Raw genomic sequence first — 14,276 nt, forward strand, 5'->3', positions numbered from 1 at the left:
TTTACAGCTTGACTGCCTCCGTACCTTGGTGACAAAGGAATACTTTGTTGGTCTGAAGACAGAAATAATGCTGGTCATCGCAGCCCTGATACTTCCCCACAGTGAACAAGCTTCCATTTTCAATCTCCAACCAGAATTCACCATGCTTCCCTGGTAACAGCGTGCCATCTTCACTCTGCAAGAGAACACTGTGCTCAGATTTAATCGTTTCTCCGTACCCCTTGTGAACGTGGTGCTGAGCCTTCTTCTTGAACCATTGATAGGGGCTTTATAAAGGAACTGAATGGCTACTTCAGGGGGCATTTAAGAGTCAACCATGTTGGTGTGGGGACTGGAGTCACATATAGGCCCAGACCGGGTAAAGATGGCAGGTTTCCTTCCCTAAAGGACATTAGTGAACCAGTTGGGTTTTTACGACAAGCCGACAGCTTTATGGTCACTCTTACTGATCTCAGATTTTTATTTCCAGGTTTCGTTTAAATCTGAATTCAAATTCTCAAACTGCCGATGGTGGAATTTGAACTCGCGTTCTCTGGATTATTAGTCCAGTAACATATCCACTACTCTACCGTACCTGTAATGAAACAGCCAACGCGCACTGGGAGTAACCTTCACAATCATGCACAGATATACGCTTATTTTCCACAGACTCTCAGTATAGTGTCAGTGTAACTCCACGCAGTGCTCCAAACCGGCTCACCTTGGTATCTGTGTATACTGTCACGAGCCCATGAGACACATTGAGCAGGATCGACAGGAAGCTCTGGCAATTCTTGTTCTGCTGTTCTACCTTCTTCTTGCGCCGTGACCGGTGGGCTGGGTCGATGGTGGAATAGAACTGCAGCGTCTCCTCTTCGGAACCGCTCTCGTCATCTGCGGGAATATAGGGAGGGAAGAGCGAGTCAGGCGATCGCAGAGGATATCACCTAGTCGAAAACTGCGGCTCTCCCCGTGAATGGTAGGAAGTTGAAATACGCAGCAGGTCAGGCAGTGTGTGAAACAGAAAAGGATGAAGCTTTGGGTGGAAGCCAAAACAATAACCAGCCTTTCTGTTTCTCAGTCACTCGTCCTTGTCCTTCTGTTTTTTTCTGGCCCCATTAAACTCTACCGACCACAGTCACTCTCTTCTTGCCCTCTCAGCACACTGTCTGCTACATTAGGATACTGGTTAGAATCATAGCATCATACAGCACAGTTGGAGGCCATCCGGCCCATCGTGCCTGTGAAGGCTCTTTGAGAGAGCAATCCAATTAGTCCCACTCCCCTGCTCTTTCCTCACAGCCCTGCAAATTTATCCTTTTCAAGTATTTATCCAATTCCCTTTTGAAAGTTATTATTGAATCTGCTTCCACCGCCCTTTCAGGCAGCGCATTCCAGATCATAACAACTCGCTGTGTAAAAAAAATTCTCCTCATCTCCCCTCTAGATCTTTTGCCAACTATCTTAAACCTGTGTCTTCTGGTTACCGACCCTCCTGCCAGTGGAAACAGTTTCTCCCTAGCTACTCTATCAAAACCCTTTATGATTTTGAACACCTCTATCAAATCTCCCCTTAACCTTCTCTGCTCTAAGGAGAACAATCCCAGTTTCTTGCTGTGACAGTATAACGGCTCATTTTCCAATGACACTCAACGTGCGGGATTCAAAGGCATGATGCAACACTCTGCCCCTCTCCACTGCAATGGGGTGTAGGGGAACACTCATCAATAAATATAAAGCACTCACCCCTTCCACCCCACTGTGATATTCCACATCAAGCCTAAAATTAATGCTGCGAGTTACATGGGCTCATTCGCAAAAGTAAGAGTAGCGGTGCGATACTGTACCGTCTTGGAGCAGTGTCGACTTGAGTTGAGTAAGACTCTCTTTGCTAAACGCATTGATTAGCTGACTGGCTACAGACAGTCCAACCCCATAGGTAATGTTTTCAACTGTCTCAACAGGAGATGGGGCAGCGGGTTCCCACAGCAACAAATCATTGTTTATTCTGTAATAAAGGGAATGAACAGCATATAAACAAATTATTTTCAAGGTTAATATAGGAAAGACAGAACTTGCATTTATACAGCACCTTATCAATTCCTCAGGGCATTCCAAAGTACTTCACAACCAATGAATTACATTTCAAGTGCAGACACTGTTATGTGTAGGCATACACAGCAGCTAATTTGCACACAGTACGATCCCACATAAAAGCATGAGATAATTTTTGATGGAGTTGTTTGAAGGAGGAATGTTGCCCAGGACTCCAGAACAGCCATAATAGTGTCATGGGATCTTCAACATCCACCTGAACAGGCAGATGCGCAGCAGTTTAACGTGTCATCTGAAAGGCAGCACCTCCAACAGTGCAGCACTCCCTCAGTACTGCACTGGGAGTGTCAGCCTGGATTATGGGCTCAAGCACTGGAGTGAGGCTTGAACCTACAACCTTCTGACTCAGAGGCACTGAAAGAAAAATAGATGAGACGGTTGTCCTATGAGGAGAGATTGTGTAAAATGGGCCTTTATTCTCTGGAGTTTAGAAGAATGAGAGGTGATCTCATTGAAACAAGTAAAATTCTTAGAGAGCTTGACAGGATGGATGCTGAGAGGCTATTTCCCCTGGCTGGAGAGTATAGAACTAGAGGTCATAGTCTCAAGATAAGGGGTCGGCCATTTAGGACCGAGATGAGAAAAAAAATCTTCACTCAGAGGGTTGTGAATCTTTGGAATTCTCTACCCCAGGAGGCAGTGGATGCTCACTTGTTGTGTATTTTCAAGACTGAGATAGACAGATTTTTGGACACTAAGGGAATCAAGGGATCATATATGGGGATAGGGCGGGAAAGTGGAATTTAGGTAGAAGATCAGCCATGATCTTATTGAATGGCGGAGCAGGCTCGAGGGGCCATATGGCCTAGACCTTTTTTTTTATTCGTTCATGGGATGTGGGCGTCGCTGGCGAGGCCGGCATTTATTGCCCATCCCTAATTGCCCTTGAGAAGGTGGTGGTGAGCCGCCTTCTTGAACCGCTGCAGTCCGTGTGGTGAAAGTTCTCCCACAGTGCTGTTAGGAAGGGAGTTCCTGCTCCTATTTCTTATATTCTTAAAAATAGAAAATACAACAAAACATACAGTTCATGCAGACATGTGCAGGCAGCAACAACAGGTCATGAAATCATGGGCATTATAAGCTAAATAGTGACATTTAGTTTACAATAAAAGTGAAAAAGATCAAAAAAATTAAATGAAAGTGTTGGCTTTTAAGAGTCTGTCTCCATCATTAGCAAGAACCTGAGGGTATGGTAGTGTAGTGAAGATGTTACTGGACGAGGAATCCAGAGAATGAGAGCTCAAATCCCACCATGGCAGTTTGCAAATTTGAACTCAGCTTAAAAAATCTGGTATCAATAAAAGTGACCATGGAGCTGTCGGGATTGTCATTAAAACCCAACTGGTTCACTAATGTCCTTACGTGATGTGGCCGGTATGTGACTCCAACATGGTTGACTCTTAGGTGGCCTAGCAAGCCGGTTGTAGTAGGGATGGTCGATAAATGCCGGCCTTGCCAGCAACGCCCACATCCCAAGAATGAATTAATGTAATATCAACATGGGAAAAGATGCTGTACCCCAACACTGCCAGGAGAGGAGGATGTTGTGACCCAACACTGCCAGGAGAGGAGGATGCTGTACCCCAACACTGCCAGGATAGAGGATGCTGTACCCCAACACCGTCAGGAGAGGAGGATGCTGTACCCCAACACCGTCAGGAGAGAGGATGCTGTACCCCAACACTGCCAGGAGAGGAGGATGCTGTACCCCAACACTGCCAGGAGAGGAGGATGCTGTACCCCAACACCGTCAGGAGAGAGGATGTTGTACCCCAACACCGTCAGGAGAGAGGATGTTGTACCCCAACACCGTCAGGAGAGGAGGATGCTGTACCCCAACACCGTCAGGAGAGAGGATGTTGTACCCCAACACCGTCAGGAGAGGAGGATGCTGTACCCCAACACCGTCAGGAGAGAGGATGCTGTACTCCAATACTGCCAGGAGAGGAGGATGCTGTACCCCAACACTGCCAGGAGAGGAGGATGCTGTACCCCAACACTGCCAGGAGAGGAGGATGCTGTACCCCAACACTGCCAGGAGAGGAGGATGCTGTACCCCAACACCGTCAGGAGAGAGGATGCTGTACCCCAACACTGCCAGGAGAGGAGGATGCTGTACCCCAACACCGTCAGGAGAGAGGATGCTGTACCCCAACACTGCCAGGAGAGGAGGATGCTGTACCCCAACACTGCCAGGAGAGGAGGATGCTGTACCCCAACACCGTCAGGAGAGAGGATGCTGTACCCCAACACTGCCAGGAGAGGAGGATGCTGTACCCCAACACCGTCAGGAGAGAGGATGCTGTACCCCAACACCATCAGGAGAGAGGATGCTGTACCCCAACACTGCCAGGAGACGAGAGTCAAGAAACAAAAAGCAGAACCTAGTTTTGCAGCATTTAGAGTGTGGAGAGACTTTAGACTCACCTGTTATACACCTTCTCATAGAACGCCTTGTTTGGCATTGTAAGGTTGACATTTGGTAACGTCAGTTCCAGTACGTAATGGGAGGTGCTTATGGTTTTATCCTGGAATTGACCCATTTCGAGCTGATCCCCTGGCATCACCATCTGCAGAGAGCACAGAGATCCAGTGAGACAAACCACATCACAATCCTGTGGATCTACACCAGCTTTTTTAGGTGGAGACTGCACCCGACTTAAGTACGATGTTGGCCTGTTTCTTCATGTTACAAGTTGACTTGGTTTTAGGTATCACACTGTCAAGTCAGCAGTTCTGATGAAAGATCTTCGGCTTGAAACGTTAACTCCATTTCTTTCTCCACAGATGCTTTTTTTATTTCAGCTTTTCTATGTGTATCACAAGTAAATATAGCACACTACAATTAGTTGTGACCCCACGTGTAACCTTAGCTCTGCCGTAACCCTTCAAAAAAGGGTTATTTCAGCACCAATTGCCAAACCTACTTAGAAAGGCCACAGTGAGGCTGGTGTGGGAAATGGAAGAATGTCATTCTGGTGGAGCAGGGGACATGCATCTGAGACACATTTAGGGGCTTTACTCTGTATCTAACCCATGTTGTACCTGCCCTGAGAGTGTTTGATGGGACAGTGTAGAGGGAGCTTTACTCTGTATCTAACTCGTGCTGTACCTGCCCTGGGAGTGTTTGATGGGACAGTGTAGAGGGAGCTTTACTCTGTATCTAACCCATGCTGTACCTGCCCTGGGAGTGTTTGATGGGACAGTGTAGAGGGAGCTTTACTCTGTATCTAACCCGATCTGTACCTGCCCTGGGAGTGTTTGATGGGACAGTGTAGAGGGAGCTTTACTCTGTATCTAACCCGATCTGTACCTGCCGTGGGAGTGTTTGATGGGACAATATAGAGGGAGCTTTACTCTGTATCTAACCCGTGCTGTACCTGCCCTGGGAGTGTTTGATGGGACAATATAGAGGGAGCTTTACTCTGTATCTAACCCGTGCTGTACCTGCCCTGGGAGTGTTTGATGGGACAGTGTAGAGGGAGCTTTACTCTGTATCTAACCCGTGCTGTACCTGCCCTGGGAGTGTTTGATGGGACAGTGTAGAGGGAGCTTTACTCTGTATCTAACCCGTGCTGTACCTGCCCTGGGAGTGTTTGATGGGACAGTGTAGAGGGAGCTTTACTCTGTATCTAACCGTGCTGTACCTGCCCTGGGAGTGTTTGATGGCACAGTGTAGAGGGAGCTTTACTTTGTATCTAATCCGTGCTGTACCTGCCCTGGGAGTATTTGATGGGACAGTGTAGAAGGAGCTTTACTCTGTATCTAATCCGTGCTGTACCTGCCCTGGGAGTGTTTGATGGGACAGTTTAGAGGGTGCTTTACTCTGTATCTAACCCGTGCTGTAACCTGCCCTGGGAGTGTTTGATAGGATGCTGCAGAGGGAGCTTTGCTCTGTATCTAACCCACCCTGAGAATGCTCAATGCTGATTTGGGCGCCTGAAATGGAAAGTAGCCCATTCCCCAGCATGACATCCTTAGTCTTGAAGAACAAAAAATGAGTTCTAATGGTGACTTGCACTTGGATCTATCTTCTGCCATAAAAGATATAATTTGATGATAAAGGACCACAGGGTTTTTCTTATGGTTTGACAAAAAGATTAAGGTCTTTTCAATCCCCCTAAATGTGAATAAGGAGTAATGGTCCCACCTCTTCGTTTTCATACATGACTCTTCGCGAGGAGAAAGGCGAGGGTTCCTGCTTTCCCAAATCACAGACATCCTTCAGGGAATGGCCTCCACCCTCTTCATCCTCCAGTAAGTGACTCCCGGGCTCCTCTTCCTCCGTTGTTATCCGCTCCAAGATGGAATGCACAGCTGTCGGATTCACCTTTAACACAACCCTAGTGACAAAACCCACCCCCCCAACAGCATCAATATACAGACAGAATGGGGATCGTTACAATATCAATTGTTCATTGTGGAAACAACACGCAGACAGAACACGCTAAGATACGTGGCACCATAGCAACCGTGCAGAGAATCAAATGGGATCAAGGCGCCAAATCTCCGAAGTATTGGTGATCAATGACTTGGAAGCAAATGGTGATGAAGTTGTGCCCTGACACTCTGGAGCAAGCTCCCTGAGATCTCCCCTGCAAGCTCCCAGTCTTAGCTGTCTTGGGGAGCCCACGAGTTCAGCTGCCGAGGCCCTAAGCTCTGGAATTCTGTCCTAAACCTCTCCACCTCGCTCTCCTCCTTCAAGGCGCTCCTTAAAACCTACCTCTTTGACAAAGGTTTTGGTCACCTGTCTTAATATCTCTTTATGCGGCTGGGTGTCAAAATTTTGTCTGATTACGCTCCTGTGAAGTGCCGTTGGACGTTTTAACTACATTAAAGGTGCTGTATAAATGCAAGTTGCTGTTGTTGAAGCATCCAGCCACTTCACCGCGGGAAATAAAAATCAAAAATAAATTTTTAGAAGGAATGTAGAAGGATAGGGTTAGATGAAGTACGGTGGGAGAAGGCGCATGTGGAGCATAATCACCAACATAGATCAGTTGGTCCGAATGGCCTGTTTCAGTGCTATAAATTGTTTGTAATTCTATGTAAAATTGACGAGCAAGATTTCCAGCCCCGGCCCCACTATATCACTTTTTAAAAAATGGGCTCTGATCTCTGTAGGTCTTCAATTCCGTGAGGTCTAAGCAATGCAGCTCATGCACCTCCTTCTGTCCTCTCTTCTCCCGCAACCTACTGCCTTTCAAACAAAAAGCCTGGTGACCCGTTCTCTCCTGCTTTTTTTCCCAACCTCAGTAGGGTCCTGCTCTGTGAGCCTTGGCACATACTGCGTTTCTCAGTTAATAATGGAGGGAAAGATAGGGGGCAAAATTGGGAAGAGGAGCAGGGAAGGTATCTGTGCCATGTACATTGAGCCTGCCCCAGAGGATCCAGGCTGTAGGCTCTAATCCTCCTGTCTAAGTTTTCAATCTTGGCCAGGTTTCGAAGATTAAAACCTCATATAAGGAAAAAAATCCTCACATCCTCAAGACATCCCAAAGCATTTCAAGAAGGCGGTTTCACCACCACCTTCTCAAGGGCAATTAGGGATGGGCAATAAATGCCGGCCTCGCCAGCGACGCCCACTTCCCATGAACGAATAAAAAAAAAATTTTGCAACCAAAGGTATTAAGGGATATGGGCCAAAGGCAGGTATATGGAGCTAGATCACAGATCAGCCATGATCTTATCAAATGGCAGAGCACGCGCGAGGGGCTGAATGGCCTACTCCTGTTCCTATGTTCCTAATGAACTACTTTCGAAGTGTAGTCACTGTTGTGATGTAGTGAAATGTAGGCCTCAATTTTACGGGGAAATTGTGGGTGCGTTGGGGGCGGCGGTCTCCGAAAATTGCGGAAATCCCGTTTGGGTTCGGAAGCCAGCTCCAACCCGCTGACTTCCGAGTTCCCCACAGACGCACCAGTGTGCACGCGGGCGACCCGAAACCGGAAGTCCCGCCGGCAATTAAAGCTGGCGGGATGACAGTTATAAAGAGCCAAATGTACCTCATTGAGGTACTTAAGGCACTTTACTTGTGACGGATTACATGGTTAGAACGATTTTTAAACTTACCTGGGTGGCTTGCCCACCGCTTCTGATTCACGCCTGGTCAAACCAGGCCGGATCAGGGAAAAAGAAACGAAATAAAGTACATCAAAAACCATTGCAGGAAGTTAAAACACAAAATCAAACTACCTTTCCGCTCTGCTCCGATGTCTCCCTCTCCGATCTCCCCCTCTTCACCCCAATGTGTCCCCCTGATCTCCCCCTTTCCACCCCACCGATCTTCCACTCCCCCCACCGATCTTCCACTCCCCCCCCCGATCTTCCACTCTCCCCCCCCCGATCTTCCACTCTCCCCCCCCCGATCTTCCACTCTCCCCCCCCTGATCTTCCACTCTCCCCCCCCGATCTTCCACTCTCCCCCCCCGATCTTCCACTCTCTCCCCGATCTTCCACTCTCCCCCCGATCTTCCACTCTCCCCCCGATCTTCCACTCTCCCCCCCGATCTTCCACTCTCCCCCCCGATCTTCCACTCTCCCCCCCGATCTTCCACTCTCCCCCCCCGATCTTCCACTCTCCCCCCGATCTTCCACTCTCCCCCCCCCGATCTTCCACTCTCCCCCCCACCCGATCTTCCACTCTCTCCCCCCCGATCTTCCACTCTCCCCCCCACCCGATCTTCCACTCTCCCCCCCCGATCTTCCACTCTCCCCCCCGATCTTCCACTCTCCCCCCCGATCTTCCACTCTCCCCACCCCCGATCTTCCACTCTCCCCCCCCGATCTTCCACTCTCCCCCCCGATCTTCCACTCTCCCCCCCGATCTTCCACTCTCCCCACCCCCGATCTTCCACTCTCCCCCCCCGATCTTCCACTATCCCCCCCCGATCTTCCACTATCCCCCCCCCCGATCTTCCACTCTCCCCCCCCCGATCTTCCACTCTCCCCCCGATCTTCCACTCTCCCCCCGATCTTCCACCCTCCCCCGCCCGATCTTCCACTCTCCCCCCGAACTTCCATTATCCCCCACCCCGATCTTCCACTCTCCCCCCCCGATCTTCCACTATACCCCCACCCCGATCTTCCACTATCCCCCCACCCCGATCTTCCACTATCCCCTCACCCCGATATTCCACTATCCCCTCACCCCGATCTTCCACTATCCCCTCACCCCGATCTTCCACTATCCCCTCACCCCGATCTTCTACTATCCCCTCACCCCGATCTTCCACTATCCCCTCACTCCGATCTTCCACTATCCCCTCACCCCGATCTTCCACTATCCCCTCACCCCGATCTTCTACTATCCCCTCACCCCAATCTTCCACTATCCCCTCACCCCGATCTTCCACTCTCCCCCCACCCCGATCTTCCACTATCCCCTCACTCCGATCTTCCACTATCCCCTCACCCCGATCTTCCACTATCCCCTCACCCCGATCTTCCACTATCCCCTCACCCCGATCTTCCACTATCCCCTCACCCCGATCTTCCACTCTCCCCCCACCCCGATCTTCCACTATCCCCTCACTCCGATCTTCCACTATCTCACCCCCCACCCCCCGATCTGCTGTTCCAGTGCCAGATAACGTCTCGCTCTATCTCTTTCTCTCCCACCATCCCCCCCACCCCCCGAGTTGCAGCTCCTGACAGCAGCCAGCCTGTCAATCAGCAGCTGGACAGCACGTTAATCATCATCAATCACAATGCGATCGTGTCGGAAACGGTAAGTTTTGTTTATGCGGGTTTGCTACGCACACCTTCATTCCCCCGCTGCCAAACCGCCACCATTTCAAAATTGAGCCCATAGTGTCACCTACCTTGGCCAATCGAACTTCCCGCTGTCGGAAGTGGACATGTCCCCGTCAGCACCGTGTGATACTTTAAAAAAGGTGAATAGTGGAGTCTCCAGATCTTCCTGGAATTTGCCTGAGATAAAGAGACGCTCGTTATGCAAAGTGGCCAGCGTTCAGTGCGACCCACCCTGCCCACAGCGTCACTGTGTCATCACAACCAGCTATCCCACCCCCTCGCCAATTTCCTCCTCCCCTCCTGAAGGCCCCGACTCCTGCTGGGGTAGGGTTCCACAGATTCCAGCAGCCCTCCTGTATCTCGTCTAGACGGTGAGTGGCAACAGGCTATCCAGCTGTGGAAGCACCACAGCCACGCCCGGTCCTATCCTTATGGCACACACTTCCCAGCAGGGTACATCAGAATAGCGATCAGACGTGGGGGGAACACGGGCTAAACTTTCCCCTCCTCAGCAGAGGAGGGGCAAACACCGGAGATTGGAAAAAAGAACTTTCTATCAGAGAAAACTAAAATAAGTTGCATACTCCAAAAATCGTGAAGACAGAATTCAAATTCTCAAACTGCCCATGGTGGGATATGAACTCATGTTCCCTGGATTATTAGTCCAGGCCTCTGGCTTACGCGTCCAGTAACATAACCACCACACTACCATACCCTATGAGATGTGATAATGTGCAATATAAAAGTAGGTGTCCATTTTTTTAAAAAAAGTAACAATAAAAGCTGTTCAGCTCACCAAGAAGCTCTTTAAAAGTGAGTTCCAGTTTGAGCTGCTCGTTGGATAAACTCCCGTAGAACTCGGTCTTAAATTCCGCCTCGCTGAATTCCAAGTGCAGAATCTCCTTCTGAAGCGACTTCTTGAACCAGGGTCCTCTTTCCTGGTCAGACCGGAGGTCTGGGATCGGGAAGCGGATAGCCATCTTGAACATAGGTGTGGTGAGCTCCACAGACGTCCGGTAGTTGGTAGGTGACGCAGAGTCGTCACGGAAAACCTCAGTGAAGGCTCTCTGCTGCAACAGGAAGCACGAGCAATGTAATCAAAGGAGGTTAACAATCTCTCGCAGAAGCTCCCCATCGAGGGGTCAACTGGTCAAGGTACCGAGCGGCTGAGCCGTACAGATCAGAAGGGCCCAGGTTCAATCCAAGTGCTAAATTAGCTGGTCTCAGCACAGAAGAAAAAGAAAAATAGAAAGGACTCAGAATTCCATAGCATCTTTCTCAACCTCAGGATGTTCCAAAGCACTTTACAGCCAATGAAGTACTTTTTGAAGTGTAGTCACTGTTGTAACATAGGATAAGTGGCAGCCAATTTGCGCACAGCGAGATCCCACAAACAACAATGTGATAATGACCAGATCATCTCTTTTTGAGGCGTTGGTTGAGGGATAAATATTGGCCAGGACACCGGGAGAACTCCCTGCTCTTCTTCAAATAGTGCCGTGGGATCTTATACGTCCACCTGAGAGAGCAGACGGGGCCTCGGTTTAACGTCTCATCCAAATGACTGTACTGCACTGGAAGTGTCAGCCTGGGTTATGGGCTTCAGCCCCCGGGGTGGGATGTGAACCCACGACCTTTTGACCTAGAGGTGAGAACGCTACTACTGAGCCATGGCTAACAGCTAAAGGATGGTACAATTGGACTATGCAGGGAGGGAAGAAAAAGAAGGTGCCCTTCCTCATCACTACCCATTGACCGCTGGTGGCAACTGAATGACAGGTGAAGATAGGATTGTGTTCGGCTGAAATGCCTCTCACGGTTGAATGCCTTGCCAAAACTCACTGTCTTTGCTCACCCATAGAGAATGGTTATTTGGGCTAATTAGTGATGGGCCAGCCCCCTGGGATCTGTGAAATTGTATCCCAGTAATTGTAAGTGCTTTCAGTGGGGGTGGATGGGAGATGGTTTTTCAGTGGTATCAGTGCTGTCCTGACTCTAACATTGGAGATAATGGGCGAGCCATGATGCTTTTTATAGAGTCATAGAGTTATACAGCACGGATAGAGGCCCTTCGGCCCATCGTGTCCGCGCCGGCCATCAAGCCCTGTCTAATCTAATCCCATATTCCAGCATTTGGTCCGTAGCCTTGTATGCTATGGCATTTCAAGTGCTCATCCAAATGCTTCTTGAATGTTGTGAGGGTTCCTGCCTCCACAACCCTTTCAGGCAGTGAGTTCCAGACTCCAACCACCCTCTGGGTGAAAAAGTTCTTTCTCAAATCCCCTCTAAACCTCCCGCCTTTTACCTTGAATCTATGTCCCCTTGTTATAGAACCCTCAACGAAGGGAAAAAGCTCCTTAGTATCCATCCTATCTGTGCCCCTCATAATTTTGTACACCTCAATCATGTCCCCCCTCAGCCTCCTCTGCTCCAAGGAAAACAAACCCAATCTTCCCAGTCTCTCTTCATAGCTGAAGCGCTCCAGCCCTGGTAACATCCTGGTGAATCTCCTCTGCACCCTCTCCAAAGCGATCACATCCTTCCTGTAGTGTGGCGACCAGAACTGCACACAGTACTCCAGCTGTGGCCTAACCAGTGTTTTATACAGCTCCATCATAACCTCCTTGCTCTTATATTCTATGCCTCGGCTAATAAAGGCAAGTATCCCATATGCCTTCTTTACCACCTTATCTACCTGTTCCGCCGCCTTCAGGGATCTGTGAACTTGCACACCAAGATCCCTCTGACCCTCTGTCTTGCCTAGGGTCCTCCCATTCATTGTGTATTCCCTTGCCTTGTTAGTCCCTCCAAAGTGCATCACCTCGCACTTTTCCGGGTTAAATTCCATTTGCCACTGTTCCGCCCATCTGACCAACCCATCTATATCGTCCTGCAGACTGAGGCTATCCTCCTCGCTATTTACCACCCTACCAATTTTTGTATCATCAGCGAACTTACTGATCATACCTTTTACATTCATATCCAAGTCGTTAATGTAGACCACAAACAGCAAGGGACCCAGAAAAACTCTGCTGTAACTCGGATTCGAACTGAGGTTGCTGCGGCCACAACACAGAGTACTAACCACTATACGATCACGGCACCACACCACAGTATGAATCCCTCCATTTTATCCATCACACGCCTGGTCGTCCCAGTGTCAGCTGAGAGGGGCGCGAGCACAGCCTGGGAAAGGCGCCCCCTCACACTGCCCAGTAGTAGACACTTGTTTTCTGCTTCGATCGTCAACTGAGTAACATGAGGGAGGGGTAAAATTGAAACGGGACCTCAAAATGGGGAAATACATGAAAAAAAAGCTCCAATTGTTACAATACAATTGTTACTTTCACAATGCCCAGTATGCACAGTGCAGCGTGATAGTGAACAGCTTGGCTTGTGCATGACTCCTGGGGCCAACTCTGTGTGCTAGCAATGCATCAAATACACTTAAGCTTACTTCACTCTATAAACTCACGCTAGAGAGAATCTATTGAAGAAAATCTACCTAGTGTTTAAAGAGCTATTCCTTTTCATTGTATAAATATTCTCAGGGCTCTGTGATCCAAAATCTTTTATGCTGGACATTAAGATATTTTTTCTCTAATAAACTGAACTGGCGTATGCCAAACATTGCATTATTTTCAATCTGTATGGAAGGGCAACACTTCATTTTGAGTGTATGAAGGAATGCCTGATACTGAGCCATACAGAGCAGAAGGTGCCAGCTTCAATCCCCAGTCTGTGCTGAGTGATGACTAGTGAGGGCGCGAAAATTGGTCCCAGCCCAGAGCCCAGAACTGAAAAGCCAACCAAGTTTCTTGTTTCAGAGACTTGAGTCCACAATCCAGGCCAACACTCCCAGTGCAGTACTGAGGGAATGCTGCACTGTCGGAGTGCCGTCTTTTGGATGAGACAAAATCGGTATAGATGCCACATCTGCCCTCTCGGGTGGGTGGGATAGATCCCATGGCACTATTTGAAGAAGAGCAGAGGGAGTTCTCCCCGGTGTCCTGGCCAATATTTATCCCTCAACCAACATCACTAAAAACATTTATCTCATTGCTGTTTGTGGGATCTTGCTGTGTGCAAATTGGCTGCCGCGTTTCCTACATTACAACACTGACCACACTTGAAAACTACTTAATTGGCTGTAAAGCGCTTTGGGACATCCTGAGGTCGTGAAAGGCGATATATAAATGCAAGTTCTTTCTTGTTTTTTTTCTTGAGCACTTTCTAATAAACACTGCCTGAAATAGGGTGCATGGGGATGTTGGGCTGCGAGGTGAACGGGCTCAGGTGCAATGTCCTTCATAGTCAAACATGCTGCAGGCGCTGGTGGTCTAGGCTGGAACACAAAGAACTTGGGGTGAGGCAGTGAAGGGCGACTGGTGTCTATGGAATTGTATCTCGCAGGAATCGGTGTCTTT

At 49.0% G+C, this 14,276-nt stretch overlaps 1 protein-coding gene across 3 annotated transcripts in view; it reads right to left on the minus strand.

Moving 5' to 3' along the window:
* The window catches only part of LOC137326742 (autophagy-related protein 2 homolog B-like), a 128,215-nt gene that overhangs the window by 65,101 nt on the left and 48,838 nt on the right, over positions 1-14,276 (minus strand). For 2 of the 3 annotated variants that reach the window (XM_067992114.1, XM_067992113.1), the window contains exons 15-21: positions 10,646-10,919; positions 9,918-10,026; positions 6,245-6,437; positions 4,522-4,664; positions 1,827-1,987; positions 701-873; positions 25-175 (exon numbers count right to left, since the gene is read on the minus strand). In XM_067992114.1, the coding sequence (XP_067848215.1) occupies positions 25-175; positions 701-873; positions 1,827-1,987; positions 4,522-4,664; positions 6,245-6,437; positions 9,918-10,026; positions 10,646-10,919 (1,204 nt within the window). The remainder of the gene's footprint in view (positions 1-24; positions 176-700; positions 874-1,826; positions 1,988-4,521; positions 4,665-6,244; positions 6,438-9,917; positions 10,027-10,645; positions 10,920-14,276) is intronic. The other variant, XM_067992115.1, reaches the window with a different exon arrangement.

This window comes from Heptranchias perlo, chromosome 10 (genome assembly GCF_035084215.1).
Source record: "Heptranchias perlo isolate sHepPer1 chromosome 10, sHepPer1.hap1, whole genome shotgun sequence".
Lineage (NCBI taxonomy): Eukaryota > Metazoa > Chordata > Chondrichthyes > Hexanchiformes > Hexanchidae > Heptranchias > Heptranchias perlo.